Source organism: Ictidomys tridecemlineatus, chromosome 16 (assembly GCF_052094955.1).
Source record: "Ictidomys tridecemlineatus isolate mIctTri1 chromosome 16, mIctTri1.hap1, whole genome shotgun sequence".
NCBI lineage: Eukaryota > Metazoa > Chordata > Mammalia > Rodentia > Sciuridae > Ictidomys > Ictidomys tridecemlineatus.
This window is the reverse complement of record NC_135492.1, coordinates 41,439,634-41,460,295: the sequence shown is the minus strand read 5'-3', so window position 1 is coordinate 41,460,295 and position 20,662 is coordinate 41,439,634. Positions and strand designations below refer to the sequence as shown.

The window sequence follows — 20,662 nt, the reverse complement described above, 5'->3', positions numbered from 1 at the left end:
CAAACGTATCAAGCATGTTTTATATGTGCTTTCTCCTACTTTTTTTTTTTTTTTTTGTAAAGGAGATTGAACTCAACTACTGAGCCACATCCCCAGCCCTGTTTTATAATTTTTATTAGTCTCACTGAGTTGCTGAGGCTGGCCTTGAACTCAAAATCCTCTTGCCTCAGCCTCTGGAGCTGCTGGGATTACAGGCATTTTCCACCACACCCGGCTTCTCTTACAAAGTTTTAAGCTCTTGAAAATAGAATATGTGTTGACTATCCCCCTCCTTACCTGTGTCATTATGCATCAGTGATTTGTATATAGTAGGTGTTAAGTAAATTCATGGCCATTGTTAAATCAATCAATGAATAGAATTAGGAGTATGTATTTTCCAGTAAGTAGGCTGCTTTGTCCTGAAAGGTCATTGACATATGTAGTGTAGTAATTTGCTTTTTAAGTAGACTGAAGAAGTATAGAAAATGGGGTTAGCCAAATGAGAAAAGGAGTAACATCTAGATTTTTTTTTAATGGTTGAGAGAAATATTTATAAAAATCAATACATACTTTTAATTAGAGATTAGATCCATATCAAGGAACCATGTATGCCTTTTCTGCTCAAAATATTATAGAACCATTGAAAGGGGGCACAAATACATAAGAAAAGGTAAACGGCATATGCAATTTGGCATGCCAATAGTTTTAGTTGGTGATGTGGCAGTTAAGTAGAGGGTGATTTTAACAAAGTAACACAGATTTAAAATTTTTGGAAGTTTGGTGTGGTAGGAAGAATTTCTCTTTTGCTCTGATACAGTAAATTAGTTCTGTGTATCAGTCATGTGAATTGTCAGATTCAGAGCTGGGTGTGGTGGCCCACATCTGTAATCCCAGCTCCTTAGAAGGCTAAGGCAGCAGGATGGTGGGCAGCACAGCATGGGCAACATAACAGACCTAAGTGTCTTCAAAAGGAAAGAACTGTCAGAGTAATTTGAATTTCTCTGAGAAAGTGCTTTAAGACTTATTTTCAGTGCAGTTGTAATTAAGAGTTTCTCTGGGTTTTTTGTTTGATTGCAGGAGTTAATTTAATGAGATGAGGCAAAAGAGGTACAAGTCATTATAGGTCAGAGATTAATAGCTTGACTACAGAGCTTCCCATTAAGCTACAATTCATCTCTCATTCGAGCTTTGTATTTCACAGACTTGTTGAGCCCATTAAAGAAATGGAAGTCTCGATATCTGATGGAGCAGAATGTTACCAAGTTACTTCGGCCTCTGTCTCCCGTCACACCACCCCCTTCCAGTTCAGGCTCAAAGAGCCCCCAACTGACGGCACCTGGCCAGACTCACCCAGGAGAAGAGGAGTGTCGAAATGGATACAGCCTCATGTTCTCGCCAATCACGTCTCTTACTACTGCTAGTCGCTGCAACACTCCTCTGCAGTTCGAGGTGATTTGGGTTTGGTTTGGGAGGTATACTAGATATGAAAAATCATCATTTGTACCTCTTCATTTCAAATATAATGTCATTTCAAATGTTTCTTTACTGTCTTCCTTCCCCATCTCACCAAGAGAATGGAAAATCTCAGGGTCAGTGTGGCCTGTTAACCTGGTAGCCTCTCATCTTGACAGCCCCTGTACTTCTCAGAATAGGAAGAGTGCTACCACAGATCACATTCATTTCTCTTTGGCATGCAGTTCCTCAGTCTCCTTAACTTTAGGTATTAGCATGCTGGATCTTTTTACATCTTTACTGTATACTTTGGTCAAAAGAGGCTTCTAGGTGCCTGTAGTAACCATTAGTAGCAGCAGCCTGAGAGCTTAGATTGTACTGATGGGTTGTGTCTCCATGTAAATGAGTGAGGTGTCTTTGCCAGGTTGTTTGGTATTTTCATTGTAGCCTCAGTGAGCAGATTTAGAAAGCATTGGAGAATGGCTTATGGCGATTGTCTTTTTGTTTTTGTTTTTTTCCACTCCAGGTTACTTTCCCTTCTTGTTTCAATGCTTTAGGAATGAAAAATGGACACAAGACTAGCAACATGCATTTATAAAAGTCAAACTTGTTACATTCACTTCTTTGGATTAAGTTAGAAATCTATACCTCAGCTGTTTCAAAATGTAATTCTGAATCATTTTAGTATTCAAGTTTGGGTGGCAGGTTTGAATAGAGTCCATGCGTTTTTTTTGTTTTGTTTTTTGTTTTTTTTAACTCATCTTTTGCATGTTGCTTTCTTCTGTAATTACATTAAATGGACACTATTTCTTCTCAGAAACCTTTTTTCTGACCACTAAACGTACTTAGCTTTCACTTCTCTAGAGGTTGTTTTGATCATTAAATGTTCTAACCAATCCCACCCTCCCTATTCAGCCTTTTTGAGAGAGTAAAGAGTAAAAATAGCTGGAATTTTTGTGTATACTCAGAAGGAGAAAATAACATTGAAAGCACAGCTTTGGGGCTGCGGATGTGGCTCAAGAGGTAGCGCACTCGCCTGGCATGCGTGCGGCCCAGGTTCGATCCTCAGCACCACATACAAAGAAAGATGTTGTGTCCGCCAATAACTAAAAAATAAATAAATAAATATTTAAAAAACTTTAAAAATTAAAAAAAAAAAAAAAAAAAGCACAGCTTTGTTCTGTACCTTACTTTAGATCATAATATCTTACTTTTGGAACAAAACTTCCTGGAGCTGGGGTTGTGGCTCATCGGTGGAGTGCTCACCTTGCAGGTGTGAGACCCTGGGTTCAATCCTCAGCACCACATACAAAAATAAACAAGTGAAGTAAAGGTGTTGTGTCCAACTACAACTTAAAAATAAAGATTTAAAAAAAAAAAAAACTTCCTTCTGGTGGGAAAAAAAAAAAAACAAACCTCCTGGTTGTGTTTGACCTTTCTAGAAAAATTACTCTTTATCAAATTTTTTATTTTATTTTATGTACTTGCAGTTGACTTTTCATTAAGCAATTTGAATTTTATAATAAGATATCATGAGAGGAGCACATGTGAAGCACTAGGTTTAAATCCTCAGCACTCCATAAAAATAAACAAAGGCATTATGTTCATCTATAACTAAAATATATATATATATATATATATATATATATATCATGAGAGAAAATTCTCTCTGGAGGCCATTAGATTATATGAATATAACAACATACTTTATCAAGGCAAATTATATTATTATAAGTGATATTACAGAAATTAGAAAGTAAATTTTCCTCCAAAACAAGCAGTTAGTGCATTCTGTATTCCTTATATTGTTTTGAATAATTGTGAAACACTATACAAACACAAGGGGGTTTTATTTATTTAAAAAATTTTAAAACTCAAAAATCATTTTAATGAAGCAGAATACCAGGAAGGAAAGAAAGTATTAAATAGCAAAAATTCCAGTGCAAGGTTCCACTGTTGTAAACTTGTGATTTAACTAAGGAAATTTAGCCTTTCTCATTTAAAAAGAAGAAGAAGAAGAAGGGGCTGAAATTGTGGCTCAGAGGTAGAGCGCTCACCTAGCTTGCGTGAGGCACTGGGTTCGGTCCTCAGCACCACATAAATATAAAATAAAGACACTGTGTCCATCTATAACTGAAAAATAAATATTAAAAAGAAAAACTTTACCTCCCTGACCCATCCTTATTATAATACTAATGGCCACACTCTATGTATTTTCTAGTACAGATAAGTAGCCTTTTGTCCATGAAAATCTATGATAAATTAAAAAAAATTAAAAGTAAAATAACAGCTTACTTTGGGGGAAAATATTTTTGAAAAGGGAAGGATATTCAGGAGATAAGTGAGGAAACTTCAGTGCTGAGGTAGTGGGCCGGTGTGGGGGACAGCATCTAGAAAGAGAAATTAAAGTAACATTGGGAAGGCAAGCTTAATTCACCTCTCCTTTCCACTAGAATAACCCTTCCCTTCTCTTTCTGCTCTCAGATCCGTACTCCACACAGATACTAGCCACCCTCCACTGAATAAAATTCACAGCTAAAAGCCTGCTCTGCTGAAAACGGCATCATTAATCCTACCCACTAGAGCATAGGTCAGCCACCAGGGCCACACTTGTCCAGAGTCCACAATGTTGGGAAATCCTTTTCTCACCTCAGCCCTTGCATTCTGAGTCCTTGTCACAGTCAGCACCATTACTTTCTTTACATGTCATTTACATCTACCTATCATGAGCCCACTGCCTAGTCCCTGGGTTGGGCGAGTGCTGCCTCAGGTGAGAGTGCTACCCTGTATAGATTCTAGGTGAACATAAATGTTTTTTTCTTTTTTTGCTATGTTCCCTGAAGTAAAATGGATGCTAACCAAGATAATATTGTTAGAAGTGCTCCAGTCCAATTAGATTGTGCCAACAGCTAAATCCAGCTTGTAAGTTAGGGATTTCATCACTCACACTTCCTTGGGCTTTCATTCAAGAGAAACTGACCAGTCCTTGTTAGTCCCCAGTTTGCTAAGATGTTCCCCTGGATGACCATGGTGGCCTGAGACATATAAGACAATGAAGGAATGGGATGATCAGAAGGGATGTGGGTGTATGAACAAGGTTCCTCTAAGAAGGAATAGGGAGTAGGATGCCTTCAATAACAAGTACTAAAGGTTGCTAAACTTTCTTCTGATACAAAGAAATATATAACCCTGTAAAATTTCACCTAACTCTTTCCTGATAGTATGCTTGAGGTGTTTACTTACAGCATGAAACATTATAACCAGTTTTTCCTTAAATGCTTTTGAAGACCCCAGGAAGCATTTTAATAAGTCATTCTATCCATTTAGATGAATTCTGCAGTTAAACATTTTCCCGGTGCATTCTTATCCAACACCTCCCCTCCTCCCCAAGTTGTGGCTAACATCTATGCTTGCTTTATTTTTTGTTTGTTTTGTTTTGCTTCTTGACTTGGAGTAGATGAATAACAAGATGCTTTTCCCTCCTCTAGAACATATCCTCCCCTGAGAGTTCCCCTGCGCATAGGCCCGAGTCCCTGTCACCCGAGGTAGTTATCACACCATCTCAATCACACTTGGAGGCTGAGAGTGAGTGTGCATGAGTGTGTTCCTGAGTGTATGGGGAGGGCTGGGGGTCTGAGTGAATGGGGAGATGGGCTGGAGGGCGGCCGATCAGTCACAGCAAGTTGAATGAATCTTTCTTCCTGTGTGACTGTGACTACACAGGATTGTTCATGTAGATGGAGGAAAATTTAAGCAGCCATGTGTATGTGATGGGGTTGATCTTTGTTGTTTGGGGGAGGGGGTGGCTGAAGAATTCTATTAAAGAAGAACAGAATTAGAAGTTTAATGGATGCTGAGTATGTGATAAGAGCCTTGTTAAAGTCATTAATAAATAAGGTCTCTTTGTTAACAAATAAGGAAAGTTGGAGCTATCTTTTAATATTTATTTTCTTAGGCAGTGTATATTGGAAGAGTTGGACAGTGACTTATGCCTTGTTCCAGGGTTAATCTGACAGCTCTATGTAACCAGATGTTTGGGGCTGTGGTTGGTAGATTAAAGAAGCTTCCTTAGGAAAGTTATTCTGTCTCACAGCTTTCTTAAATCTTCTCTATAGCTTCTTAATGGGTGTGTAAAGAAACTGAGTCCATGGCTTCTGTGTCATAGGCCTCCCTCCATTCTGCAGTAGTTGGGATATAGCTGCTGTACAAGTGGTATCTCTTAGAATATCAGTTGAGTGTGTTTTTCAGAAACCTTAATGCTATGGAAATGCCAAAATCAGATTTTAGTGCTAGAGTTTTTATTGTAAGGTTTGGCTTAATGTAATCATCATTAACCCCATGAGTCTACATGGAAACTTTTTCCTCTTAAAGAGAAAGTCTCATAACCTTTCAGAATCTACTGAAACTTTAACCCCACTCACTTCCAATTTAAAAATTAGGGCTAAAGTCCATGAGAGTTAGCCAAACTCTGCATCTGTCAGATTTTATAAAATCAGTATGAAACTGGAAAAGGGTTGTGTTCTACTAATGTAGCAGGTATTTTAACTATCTTGTTAGGAAAGTATAGCTCACTCACTTTCTCCTCAGCTGGTTGTTAAAAATTCTAAGTTAATATAATTTGGAGACTGACATGGTGTGGCATTTGGAGTTTTGATACCATGCTTTGTAGACAGTTAAGCTACAGTTGGCCTGGTGGTGGTAAATCTTGGTGTTAGAGCTAATGATAACCAAATTGAAGGTGAAGTTTATTTTTGGTACATTTCAGCATTTCACATGCTCTGCATTGTTGAGCATCAGTGGTCTTGTGATATGTTTGGCATACATTAGAGGATAAAGAAAGAATTGAGTGGTCAGGAAGTTGTATGAGATGAGAAACACTTATTTAACAGTGAAAGTGAATGAAGAACTGGTTGGTTGATGTCTTTAATGCCATTCTCCTTTACTGAACCAGTAGCTTAAATACTTGCCTTTCTGTCTACCTTCTACTTTTCTCCACCTTTTTCCCTACACCCACCTTCCATCAATAGTAAAAATTAATAACACCAAAAGCCAGTTAATCTTAAGGTACCTCTGTAGTTTGCATGGGGCTCAGGTATATTCCAAATTATACCACCAGTCCCTCATAGTGCACAATGACTCAGCAAACCTGATGAAAGGCTGAGCAGGCAAAATAGACACATTTGGCCAGTTACCTAATTCTAACTTTCCCAGTATTCTCATCCAGAAAGACTTTAAAGCATTTTGGGAAAGGCCAGGATTCTTTAGTAATCTGGCCTGTATCTATTGCTTTGTGGAACTTTCACCAATGTTAATGGCTTTCTCTCCTCTACTTCCATCCCTCTTTTCTTTCCTTGTTCACCTTTGCCCCTCTCACCTCCCTTTCTACCCTTTGACTTTTTCCTTTCTCCCCTGCCCTATGTCTCCGTTGATTTTTATTCTTTCAGCTCTGTCACCGAAAAGACCTGGATTTGACAAAAGTAGGATACCTTGATTCCAACACTAACAACTGTGCTGACAGACCTTCCCTGCTCAACTCAGGTCATTCTGACCTGGCTCCTCATCCCTCCATTGGGCCCACCTCAGAGACTGGCTTCCCAAGCAGAAGTGGAGATGGACATCAGACCCTCCTGAGAAACTCAGACCAGGCATTTCGGACAGAGTTCAATTTGATGTATGCCTACTCCCCTTTGAATGCTATGCCTCGAGCAGATGGATTATATAGAGGGTCTCCCCTAGTAGGGGATAGGAAGCCTTTACATTTGGATGGGGGATATTGTTCCCCAGCGGAAGGGTTCCCCAGCAGATATGAACATGGCTTTATGAAAGACCTTTCTCGTGGATCCCTGTCACCTGGTGGTGAAAGGACCTGTGAAGGGGTCCCATCTGCCCCCCAGAACCCACCACAAAGGAAAAAGGTAAGTCTTTCATGTTACAGAGCCCCCCACTCCCCAAAACCATTAATCGAATAATTCAGTAGATATTTACCAAGTTCCAGGTGCTCAGGCTTCTCATATAAGTAAGACCTAGTCTCTGTCATGCCTAGTGAAAGTCAGTATATTTTAGTGAGTATTGTAAATATTCAGGGCTGGTGACGTAGTTTGGTGTTAGAGCACTTGGCTGACATGCATGAGGACCCAAGTTCCAACCCCAGCTCAAAATATAATAATAAATATCCAACAAATTTAAATATCTGTTATGTGCCATATATTTGCTAGACAGTTGAAAGGCCAACACAGTGAAAAGGAAAAAACTTAAATTATTAAGCATTTCCCAGGTTTTTGACACTGTGATGAAGCAATTTACATTCATTTTATCCTAACCATGTCCTGTGAGATAGGTGATTTCCCATTTTGCAGATAAAGAAACTAAGGCAACTTGAAAAACTAGCCCATGGTCACTCATAGTAAATGGAAAAATCAGGACACTGTCTAATTCCAGATTGCATGCTTATATTTCCACCTTGCTAGATTACCTAGATTCTCCCTTAATTGCTTATAGAAAGTGAAAGTGAGCTTTAGAGATAATTACATTAATAGTGAGATGGATGCTCCAAAGGAATTATTCACATGTCATAAGAGCACGATAGCTGAGGAACTTGGCCTAGTCTGATAGGTACTTTGAAAATAGGCACAAGGTCTTTAGCCTGTTTAAGGGATAGAGGTAGAGTGAGAAATTGCAGTTATTGCTTTGGTTGAATCTCGAATAGGAAGCAAGAGTCAGGCAGCCAACAAATGAGGGTGAAGATATTGTAGTAGAATGAGCAGAGCAAGTAAATCTGTGACACTCCACTAGGTCAGCAGCAGGGGGTGCATTGTGGTACAAACAGTTGAATGTGGTTACAGTGTCAGGTAAAAAGTAAGAGCGCCCAAAGAAAGGTAATGAGATTAGCAGGGCCAGGAGAGCTTATTATACATAATACCTGTTCTAGAAATCACAAAACCTAAAGTGTACTTTTTGTATCAGTGGTTCTCAACTATGGGCATTTGAAAATGCATGGGAGTACTTTGTGGTTTACACAGTGACTTGCATTTATTGTTCAGGGCTAATGGTGCCAAATTTTCTGTGTGGCAAAAATACATGCTTGTTGCAAACTTAGTAGCTTCTTGTATTTTTATTACAGTGATTGATAATGCATTACCAGAATTTATTATTACTGGCTTCTTTCCAAGATTATGTATAGAAATGCATGTAAACAATTATCTTTACTGTCAATATTTTTACAGTTGGACAGAAAAATGAGAACTCTTAGGGTATAGAAGGAGTAGGAAATTCAAGCAGGTAATTGAATAAGAGAGTAATGGGTTTCAAAGACTGGCATGAATAGTGCTGACTACCAGAAACAAAAATAACCTGAATTTCTAGTTTCATTTATTTATTATGCACAAAGGTGATTGAAATTATTATTCAGAATCATCTCTGAAAATGTATTGGGCAAGTCAAGTATACCAAGTTTTTGTTTGATTGGTTAGTTCGGGTTTTTTGTTGTTGTTTGTGGTGGGAATTTGTTTCTAACAGCCAAATAAACTTGGTCTCTACCCTCATACAACTTACAGTTTATTCAGGAATTAGCAAGACATTGTATAGCATGCGACATAAGCAGGTCTGGTACATCAGCAAAGAGGCATGTGCCAGGGAGGCAGGAAATAGGGTCTATTGTGGCAGTCAAGAAATAATGAGTGGGCTGGGGTTGTGACTCACTGGTACAGTGCTTTCCTGGCATGTGTGAGGCCTTGGGTTCAATGTTCAGTCCTCAGCACCACATAAAGATAAATACATAAAATAATGGAGATAGATAGATAGATAGTTTTGTTTTGTTTTAAGAAAGAAAGAATGAGTGAGGCAGGTGATGGGGGCACTGGGGAAGTTTCCAGGTAGGTATAGGTTTTCTAGAGGTAACTTGGCTAAATTATAAACTGGTAATTTCTTCTCTTTTTATTTTAGTGTCTCTGTGTATAAGACAAATAATACTAAATCTCTGTCTTGAAAAATAAGAGCATATTTAAAACCTCAGAACATTGGCTTTCTTTTTGATTTGTAGTCAATGAACAATAGCCATCAAAATCTCCTGGAAGGCCAGAGTCCTGAGAAGCACATACCTATAATATCACCTACTTTAGAATCTGAGGCAGGAGAATCCCAAATTTGAGGATATCCCGGGCAACTTAGCAAGACCCTGCCTCAAAATAGTATTTAAAAAGGGCTAAGCAGCTGATGTGGTGGCACAGGCCTGTAATCCCAAGCTAACCCTGTAGATTGAAGCCAGAGGATCACAAGTTCCAGGCCAGCCTCAGCAACTTAGCAAGACCCTGTCTCAAAATAAAAAGTAAAAGACTGGAAATGTAGCTCACTAGAGTGTTTATCTGGTATGTTTGAGGTTCTGGATTCAACTCCTAGCGCACCCCCCCCCCCAAAAAAAAGAATCGCCTGGGGAGACTTTCTGTAATTATACAAGCTTTCCATTTTCTAAGTATTCCCATAGATGCAAATAACTATAACACACTTCTGTGATGTGTAATGGTAATCTAACAGGTTTTCCTGGAAAAGGTTGCAGTCTGCTTGATGAATACGTTATTCAAAAATGGCATCTCCTAGACCGTTCTCTTCCATTTACTGATTTCTGTCTCAAATTTGTAACTGCTCAGAACTATCACACCCAGAAAAAGTTGTCATGTTTGGTACCTGCTTTATTTGCACAGCATGACCAATGGTTTGTTGGGGTTCCATCTTCTTTCCCCATTGCTAGTACTCCACTAATGATATCCAACTAATGTACTGTTTCTTTCTTTTTTTTCTTTCTAGGTATCCCTGCTGGAGTACCGTAAACGGAAACAAGAAGCCAAGGAGAATTCTGCTGGTGCGGGAGGAGACTCTGCACAGAGCAAAAGCAAGTCTGCAGGAGCTGGGCAGAGCAACAGTAACTCTGTTTCTGACACTGGTGCCCATGGTGTGCAGGGATCCTCAGCCCGAACCCCATCATCCCCTCATAAAAAATTCTCCCCATCTCATTCCTCAATGTCCCATTTGGAGGCAGTAAGCCCATCGGATTCCAGAGGCACTTCATCTCACTGCAGACCTCAAGAAAATATCAGTAGTAGGTGGTAAGTTTATATTTGATGCTTTATAGTTAAATTCAGGAGGGAAGTATACCTCTAGAATCATTCCCAATTTGATATTAAGTATTTGGGAGCACTTTATCTAATAGCACAGCTGTCTAAGAGTGCTATCTGTCCTCTTCAGCTGAATTAATAGTATTAGCTACATTTCTAGCCATATAGAAGCAAAGAATTACTGGCAAATCTATAGAGTAGCACTCTTAGACAACATACATCTATGGATGCCCTTAAACTATTTTGTTTGGTGAGCATTAACACTGCCTCTCCTATTTTCTCAGTTCACATAAAAGGTAAGTCAGGAGTACAGGCAAGTTCCATTTGAATTAGCAACAGATATCTCTGTTCCATGCAACTAGCATATTCAGAACAACAAAACATTCTAAAAGAACTTATCTGGTTTAGGGGAGACCGCTAGAAAAGGAAATACGCTGGGTGTGGTGACAAACACTTAACAAATCTGGCTACTTGGGATCTAAAGCAGGAGTTCAAGGCTAGCCTAGACAACTTAGTGAGACCCTATTTCAAAATAAAAAATTAAAAGGATGGTGCTGGGGATGTAGCTCAGTGGTGCAGCACCAGAGTTCAATCCCTAATATGGGGAAAATGGGAGAAAAAAGTAAATAATACTGGTGACAAGATCTGAATATCAAAGAGTAAAATAGAGAATGAAACACAGACATCATAAACTGAGTCTGAGAAAGAAAAAACATGGCTCAAATGATTATGTTCATTAAGAAACCCTTTATTAAACTGCTACTTTGCTGTCAGGTACATAATTTCATAGAGGAGAAAATTTAGAATTTCAAAATGGGGACTTAAAAAGTTGATATCTTTAACTCATTTTTTCCCTTTATTTCTTCATCCTTAAAAGTGATTTTTCTTTTTGAGAGAATATATTGTACAGCCTATGTGAGAGCTTCATTTGTTTTAGACTCTTTGACTCATAAGTCTTCTGGCTTAAACTTGCCCCTCTCACCTTTGCAGGATGGTTCCCACGTCAGTAGAAAGACTTCGAGAAGGAGGGAGCATCCCTAAGGTCCTCCGAAGCAGTGTGAGGGTGGCCCAAAAGGGAGAACCCTCTCCCACGTGGGAGAGTAACATCACTGAGAAAGATTCAGGTGAGTCTATGACCGCCTTCTGTCATAGGTTGAGGGACACATAAGCCAGGCTCTTCACGGTTTATGCCAAATGCTAGGGTGAGGTGAGTCAGTTTCTGGCACACTTGGGTTCTGCTATTTGCTAGGCTCCAGCTCAGTCTTGCTCTTTGGGCCTACATCATTTTGTAAGGTCTAGCATTGCTTGCTCTCTGTCTGCTCTTTTTTCCCAAGGGATACCTTTCTGTAACTCTCATCTCTCCAAATTCCTGGAGCTCCACCTCGATGAAGGATGAAGAGAAGGAAGGAGACGGGAATCAGATCAGGCATTTAAAACATAGCCCATAATTAACCACTCCTTTTGCCCTTCTGGCATGCTGCACTCACTCAGTTTGTCATAGAGAGCAGCATGGGTTGGTGATGGCATTGGTGATTTGGCTGTTTTCTCTCTTGCTCTGAGATGCCAAGTTGATTTTATAATACCTTCTAGATCCTGCAGATGGAGAAGGCTCAGAGACATTGAGCTCAGCGCTCTCTAAAGGAGCAACTGTTTACAGCCCTTCCAGATACAGCTACCAGGTAAGTTGAGAAAGTGCTGATCTCTGGGTAGAAGAATATATTCTCATTTCTGAATGTTTTGTGATCCAAGCCATCCTGTACAGGAGATGCTGGTGTTGGCATTGTCTCAGCAGGCTTGGAAGTAAGTTGTCGTCTGCCTTCCCTCAAGTATAAATCATACCACAAACGTAAATAAGGTGATCAGAGACAATGAGTTGGCTGCCTTTAGTACCCAAAAAAAAAAAAAAAAAAAAAAGTTATAAATGTGAAGATCACAAGCCATTGAAGAGACTTGTTCACTTCCTTATGCTTTCCTCCAAACTCTTTCTAGCTCCTGCAGTGTGATAGTCCACGGACAGAATCACAAAGTCTCCTTCAACAGAGTTCCTCTCCCTTTAGAGGACATCCCACCCAATCTCCAGGATACAGTTATCGAACTACTGCACTGAGACCTGGAAACCCCCCTTCTCACGGTTCTTCTGAATCATCCCTCTCTTCTGCGTCCTATCCCAGCCCTGCCCACCCTGTGTCCACAGACTCGTTGGCCCCATTTACAGGGACACCAGGGTATTATAGCAGCCAGCCACATTCTGGAAACAGCACTGGCAGCAATCTTCCCAGGAGGAGCTGTCCTTCTAGTGCTGCTAGCCCTACCCCACAGGGCCCCTCAGACTCACCAACCTCAGACTCGGTTTCTCAGTCCAGCACAGGAACTCTGAGTTCCACCTCCTTTGCTCAGAACTCTAGGTCGTCATTGCCATCAGACTTACGGACTATCAGTCTGCCCAGTACTGGGCAGTCCGCTGCCTACCAGGCCTCCAGGGTATCTGCGGTTTCCAATTCACAGCACTACCCACACCGTGGGAGTGGGAGTGTGCACCAGTACCGACTCCAGCCACTGCAAGGGTCAGGAGTCAAGACTCAGACAGGACTTTCCTAGGGCTTCTGGACATGGGCATACAGAACTGAACAAGCCCATAGCTGCTTCCTTCCAGCTGCCTCTGGATCCTGGGCCGAGCATATTGCTGGAGGAGGGGGGTACAAGATGCCAGAGGATTGGGTCTGGTCGACAAGAAACAAGACTTGTGGTCCCAACTGGCCTCTGGCCTTGGAGAAAGATGTAAATCTTGTCTGAAGCAGAGACTATAAAGAAGTTTCTCCCTGCTGTTAAGGGTACATTGTTGACAAGCAAATGGTGTTTTGGTTAGTAACGGTTCTAAGTGCAATGAGTTGTGTTGAAGCCTCTGTCTCCCATCCTTGCCTGTAGCCTGTAGTCACTTGTGCAGTGAGGACATCTTTTTAAATAATAAAAAAAAAAAAAATTAAAAAAAAGTTTTTGTTTCAAAGGAAAAAAAGTGAAAAGAGCCAATCTCAAAGCCCCAAGCCATCTGAATAGTGTTAGGGTTTTATGCACTTAAGAATAAAGGTAGGTATGTAAATCTTATCCCTAAGACAACCATTCCAAAAGCAGATATCTGGCCAAGGTGTGTTCACCAAGTGTACTCCCTACCTTTGTCTTAAATCACCAGGAAATAGGCAGGGATAATAAAGCTTGGATCTTGCTCCAACTGAGGGATGCTTGGCTCTCTGAAGATGAGCTTGTGGTCAGCTCTTGATTATTTGGGAGCCGACAATCTTCTATTCCTCCTTCCCAAGCTGTTACACAGCTTAGTAACCTATGGAGTAAGTAGACAGAAGTGGAATGAGAAGTGAGATGGGCCAATTGCATTGCTACTTAACAGCTTTTGGCAATAGATTTGATTAGGAAGGATCCCAAGTGGTCTGGGATTTCTTTGAATTTTATTTTTTTCTACTCCCAACTAATCAGGAGTTGACGATCCCATGAGCAGGACCGCCTCCATGATTGGGGAGCATGCACTTGTGACTTGCAGGGTAAGAATGGGAAGATAGGTTTGTGGAGTGGCACCGACAGGACTGTGATTGTGTGTGGGCCTGCCCCACGTTTCTTTGGGGGATGCTTATGTGAGAGTGGGCCGGTGAGGGAGTTAGCAAGCCACCCACACCCCTAACACTGTTCTGGATGAGACGAGAGCAGACTGGCTTCTCCCCATCAGTGCATTGTGCCTGTTGTACACCCCTGGAGGAGCCCTGGAGCCAGCCCAGGTGGGGTACACAATCTTTTAAAATTCCATACGGTTGCCAGCTTATTTCTTTCACTTGTTTACTGTAATATCCGGCGTGTTTTTATTTATCTAATTTTGTATTCAGTTATAACCATGGTAGGGGTAGTGAGTATATGACAGGTGTGATCCCTGGTGCTGCAGTGGACCTTACTTCTTTTCTTTTGGACAAGATAATACTGTGAGTCTCCCTCCTTCCTTCTAATTTGTTTTCTCCTTTTTTTAACCAGCCTCTTGCATCCCTTTCTTTTCTATCCTGTCCTACAACTATCATATGCACAGTCTTCTCTCTTTGTGTGTGACTGTTACAAAATTTCACTTTTCAAAATTTGAAATCAGGTGTTTGCTCAAATGAGGGGAGATTTTTTTTTTTTTTCCCCAATGCTGAAACTTAAGCAGAGTACTTTTCTTTTTGTTGTTTCCCCCACAAACCCATCAGTCTGGGAGAGCGTTGGGAGTGGAAATCATGTTGCCTGGGATGCCGGTTTCTTTGTATATTATATAAAACGTATGTAAATGTCTCTCCATTTGGGCTGGGGTTTGCATTCTCCCCTTGGCTATTAACCAAGGGGAGAGGCCAGCGGGCAGGCGGCCCTCACCCTGCCTGGCAAGTGCAGAGACCCCAGCCACTCTGTGTGGGCAGGGTGCTGTCAAGACCAGACCTCTAGGGGGGGTGGGGGCGGGGGGTGGGGGGAACTCTTGGAAGGGAAGAAGTTTCACTTCTTTCTCAAGTGGAGTGTTTACACCTTGCTGTAACATTTGAACTTTCACAAGAGATGTAATAATTTTGATAATAAAATTCTTAACCATAATAAAGTTGAGAACTTTTTTTTGTTAGTCCTGTCATCTGACCTTGCCTGGTTTTCCCAGTGTTGTCCTTACCTAATAAGGGCAAGTTGGACCCACATTCAGCAGAATACGCTCTCGGTAGGGTTGTTTTCCCCATAATAGAGCCAGGAATAATGATTAATCTTCCTCTGGCCTTTTATGATGAGGTCAGACCAGTGTTAAAGTAAGCCTGCTATGTTGGAACTGACCTTTGAAATCTCCTTTGAACTGGCATAGTTTCCCTGGCCTTGACCTCATCTGTTTAGCAGATATTTTTTCATTCTCATTCAAAAACAATGCTGGGCATTATTTTGGTGCTAAGCTTATTATGCTGATTAAAATGATGGTTGGGTGAGCAAATTAAGGTCTCTCCTAAAGCTATATTCTAATGAGAGAACGAAAGTAGTATGTAATTAATAGTCTGTACCATGGTATTGGACCCTTTTTACCAAGATGGCACCAAAAGTGAAGAAGGAAGCTCCTCCTGCCCTTGCCAAAGCCAAATCCAAAGCAAACGCTTTGAAGACCAAGAAGGTAGTGCTGAAAGGCATACATTATCTGTGACACTCTGGCTCCAGAGGCAGCCCAGATACCCCAGGCAAGCTCAACCACTATACTGTTATTAAGTTCCTCTAACCACTGAGTCTGCCATGAAGAAGATGGAAGATGATAACATGCTTGTGTGTGTGTGGCCTTGTGAGTATCAAGGCCAACAGCACCAGATTAATCAGCCTATGAAAAAGGTTTATGACATTGATATTACCAACCAAGATCAATACCCAGATTAGGCCTGATGGAAAAAGAAATATGTTCAGCTGGCTCCTGGTTAGGATATTTGAAATATTGCCAACAAAACTGGAATCTAAACTAAATCCAACTGGCTAATTCTAAATGTACATTTTAGCTAAGATCCCTACTCCATAGGCTAGGGTTGTGGCTCAGGGGTAGACTTCTCACCTATATATTTTTTAAGTACCAGGCTCAGTCAGTGGTAGAACACTTGCCTAGCATGCACAAGGCCCTGGGAATCTTAGAAAAAAAATGACCCTTTTTTTCCCCTCCCCCCATAATAGATAAGTGACTAGGGTAGTTGAAAGGGCCATTCCAGACTGGACAGGAATCACACTGAGGAGTTGACACTGAAGCTGAGACCTGAGTGATAAAGAAAGCAGTCATGGAACAACGAGTGAAGGTCATCCTGGGCAGTTCAATCAGGATGTGCAAAGACTCCCAGGTAGAAAAGGCTTAGTTTTCCATCTGAGATACAGAAAAGGGGCCGGCAAACTTTGTAAGGGGCCAGATAGTATTTAGTCTGGGCAAGCCATGTGATCTTTGTTATAACTACTCAACTCTTTTATTGCAGTACAGAGCATCTGTAGACAATATGTGGCTGTGTTCCAGTAAAGCTGCATTTACAGAAACAGGTAGGTGACAAGTTGAATTGGACCGATAGGCAGTAGTTTGCTGGGTCCTTTATGTGGGGCCTTATAGGTTTAATTTAAAGAATCTGCCTTCTGAGTACTACAGAATTTTAAGCAGAAGTGACAGGGTCTAATTTATGGTCTGCAGGTTGTTTAGTTGTATTATACAATTACTTTGATTTGATCCTGTTGGAAGGACAAACAGAAAAGCTGGAAAATCAGTTTGAAAAGTATAGCAGATATTCAGGCAAGCAACAATGTGGTGGTGGCTTCTACAATAAAGATGGTAATAATGGGGATAAAAGGAAGTAGTTGAAATCAAGATAAGTTTTGCAGTTGTGCAGTGGGGATAGCCAGTGGATTAGATTGGTAGTTTTTGCTCTAACATTTGTTTGAAAAAATTTTTACTGAGTTCCTCAAAAGTAATCAATTCCTGGGGCATTTTGGAGAAGATGCCCTAGGAATACCTAGCCTAATTCTGAGTGGGATAGGAAGAAAATAGTGTGTGCAGTGCAGTCCTCTTTAAAAAGAAGTTTCTGTGTCCATTGTATTTTGTCTTATAATTCTGTGATGAAAACAAGCCAGAAGCTACATTTTAAAGATGAGAATTGAGGGTTAATGCCATGTTCAACTGTGTGTACCACAGGTCTGCTGATAATTAATAGACCTGTGTATTTTCTGCTTGAATTGGAAGGCTTTTGTTTATTTTTCATAATCATTGAGAGGTGTTCTGAGCTCTATGCAAGGCACTGAGAGTGTGAAGGTATGAGAGTCAACAGCCAGCCATTGGGAATTGGTCTCTTAACTGTTATCAAGTACTGTGTGGCTAAGCGCTTTCCTTTTTTTTTTTTTTTAATTGCTTTTATTTTTTTAAATACATGACAGTGAAAGGCATCACATATAAAACACAATTTTTCATGTCTCTGTTTGTATATAAAATATATTTACACCAATTCATGTCTTCATACATGTACTTTGGATAATGATGTCCATCACATTTCTTTTTGATGTGATAAATCTAAACAGATGAACAGCGTTAAGGAAGTAAATCAGCATAACAGTGGCAACTTGTACATTACTTCACAATTTCCAGAGCTCTCCCATTTTATGTGATTATTTATCTCATTCATGCATAACAATATGTGGGGTAGGTATTCCCATTTTATAATTTTTTTTTTAAATTAAAAGTTAAAGAGCCAAACAGACAATTTTGGAAATTTGGGGCAAATTTGCAATTTCCACAGGAAGCAAATAGAAATCAGTAGAGGTGCCATGAAACTTACTGGAAATCACTTACCTATCTGAAAAAGTACAGTACCCTTTTCTACTTTAAGAAACCTTTCTAGGGTTGAGGTTGTGGCTCAGTGATAGAACACTTGTCTAGCATGTTTGAGGCACTAGGTTCAATTTTCAGTACCACATATAAATAAATAATGGTCCATCAATAACTAACAAATTTTTTAATTTTTTTTAGTTATAGATGGACACAATGTCCATTTATTTTTATGTGGTGTGGAGGATCGAACCCAGTGCCTCACACGTGTGAGGCGGCTGCTCTATCACTGAGCTATAGCCCCAGCCCTAATAAAAAAAATTTTTTTAAATTCTATTCTGGGGCTGAGGATATGGCTCAGTGGTAGAGTACTTGCCTAGCATGTGTAAGGCCCTGGGTTCGATCCTTAGCACCACATAAAAATAAATAAAGATTTTATTGTGTCCAACTACAACTAAAAAATATTTTTTAAAAATTACTATTCTGGCCCTTTCTAGGCACTGTTTGATGATAGTACAGGGTTCTCTGTTTAGCAGAAGTCATTCTGAAGAAAAAAAAAATGCACAGTTGTCCTAATGGAGTAGGTGATTCTATTTTTAAGCTGCATTAATATTAGGCTTCATAACCTGCTCCATATAAGGCTTAGAGGTTTTGCAAGGGTCCGTAATATACTTAACAGTAGTCAGGCATTGTGGTGAACACCTGTAATCCCAGCTACTGGGAGGCTGAGACAGGAGGTATCACAAGTTCAAGACCAGCCTTGGCAACTTCGGAAGACCCTGTAAGTCAATATCCCTGGTACAATCCCTAGTAATGCACTTAAAAATTTTTTTTTCAAAGACAGGAAGGAAATACCTTAGAGAAAGATAATTATTGAAAGAGGTGCTGTTCCTTGTAACTTTTACCTGCTCCTGTGCAGATTCTGAAGTCATAGTTTGTATCTCAGACTTCCCCATACCCACCACCACCTCTGCCACCATTAAAGCACACTAAAACTTTGGACAAGTTTAGAATAGATATCCACAGGTACTCCAAAACAATGTGGGCAGGGATAAACAATCAGATGTCAAAAAACTTGCATGATACCACAATTTGTTTTAAAAGAAGGAATGGTTCATCTAATGGATCTCAAAACTCCAAAGTAACCAAAGTAACAGGCACTGTCACTGGAAAGCTCCACAAGCCAGTTTTAAAAGCAGCAGCTAAAACTGAAGAATTTGCAGTAAGTCCAAATGATGGTTTTAGTCAGATCTAAGAGACTTGATTTTCTAACCTTTGAAGGTTTCTTCTAGGACAGAGCTTGGTACTGAATAAGACAATTAAAATAGAGATGAGGGCTGGGGGTACAGCTCAGTTGGTAGAGTGCTTACCTTGCATGCACAAGCCCCTGGGTTCCATCCCAGCAACAACAACAACCAAAAAAATGAAAGGGGAAATCACATAAGAATATTAAATAACTCCTGATATTTTAACTTCTCTTACAATTGATTGTTAAGCTCTAATCATATTCTGTGCTGAATTTAAACACACAGTTCATATTTTAATACTTTACCATGAAGCTCAAAACACTGTCATATATTATACCTATTTTCTGAACGTGTAAAAACCATTTTATCTATATAGAAATGAATGATGGGGTCTGGAGTTGTAGCTCACTTTCAGAGTGCTTGCCTAAGCATATGTGAGACACTGGGTTTGATTCTCAGCACCACATATATAACAATAAAGGCCCATCAACAATTAAAAATAATTTTTTTTAAATGGATGATGGGAGGTATCTCAGGAGTGTTTGCCTAGCATGTGTGAGGCCCTGGGTTCAATCCCCAGCAGTGCAAAAAAATTAGATAAAAATGAGTATCAGAAAAGGATCAAAGTTGTATCCCAAAAAGTAAAATAATAACAGCAGCAGAGTAATATCCCTATAAACAATAAAAAAGGAAATGTCTTGGGCTAGGGAGTAATAGATGGGAACTTCCTTCAACTTTATAATAATTAAAAATGCATGTGTGCCTAATGATGCACAGCTATAGTCTTACCTGCTCAGAATACTGAGGCAGGAGGATCACTTGGGCCCAGGAGTTAGACTATCCTGGGCAACATAGCGAGACCCTGTCTCAAAAAAGGGCAAGGGGTATAAAGTGCAATACAGTAGCCCCATCTAATTTGTAGTTTCACTTTCTGCAATTTTCAGTTCCAAGAATGTTAAATATTGTCTTGATTCTTTCAAGAGCCCATATTCATATAACTTTTATTACAGTATTTTGTTATAATTGTTGTATTTTTAGTTGTTGATCTCTTTTAATTTATAAATTAAATTTTATCATAGATATGTATTAAGAAAAAAACAGATGCTTCTTATAAGGGGGTTATATCCTGATATCTGCATCCTAATTTGAACATAACCAATGTTAAAAATACTTTTAGGCCTGGTGCAGTGTCACACACCTGTAATCCCAGCAGCTCAGAAGGCTAAAGTAGGAGGATCTGAGTTCAAAGCCAGCTTTGGCAAAGGTGACATGCTGAGCAACTTATTGAAACCCTGTCTCTAAATAAATACAAGATAGGACTGGGGATTGTGTCTCAGTGGTCAGGTGCCCCTGAGTTCAATCCCCAGTACCAAAACAAAAACTTTTAGTACACCTAACCTGAACGTCATAATTCAGCCTAGCCTTACATGTGCTCAGAACACTTGTGCCTTGGGGGAATCATGTAGCAAAAATCCTATTTCATTATAAAGTAATGAATGTATTTTGTAATTGATTGAATACTATACTGAAAGACAAGATGGCCTACTGTTGCATCA

The 20,662-nt window shown here is 39.9% G+C and overlaps 1 protein-coding gene and 1 long non-coding RNA gene across 21 annotated transcripts in view; both read left to right on the top strand.

Annotated features, from left to right (window-relative positions):
- Positions 1–14,713, top strand: part of Setd5 (SET domain containing 5) — a 76,010-nt gene extending 61,297 nt beyond the window's left edge. For 12 of the 20 annotated variants that reach the window (XM_078033519.1, XM_021732045.3, XM_078033517.1 and 9 more), the window contains 7 exons: positions 1,181–1,428; positions 4,920–4,976; positions 6,876–7,346; positions 10,231–10,529; positions 11,529–11,662; positions 12,129–12,217; positions 12,528–14,713. In XM_078033519.1, coding sequence (XP_077889645.1) covers positions 1,181–1,428; positions 4,920–4,976; positions 6,876–7,346; positions 10,231–10,529; positions 11,529–11,662; positions 12,129–12,217; positions 12,528–13,136 — 1,907 coding nt within the window. In that variant the 3' untranslated portion in view covers positions 13,137–14,713. The other 8 variants (XM_013362185.4, XM_078033521.1, XM_013362183.4 and 5 more) reach the window with 3 other exon arrangements.
- Positions 14,714–15,016: 303 nt separating this feature from the next.
- The window catches only part of LOC144371175 (uncharacterized), a 43,786-nt gene continuing 38,140 nt past the window's right edge, over positions 15,017–20,662 (top strand). Inside the window, exons 1-2 of the long non-coding RNA XR_013431327.1 lie at positions 15,017–16,399; positions 16,529–16,589. This is a non-coding gene — a long non-coding RNA (uncharacterized LOC144371175). The remainder of the gene's footprint in view (positions 16,400–16,528; positions 16,590–20,662) is intronic.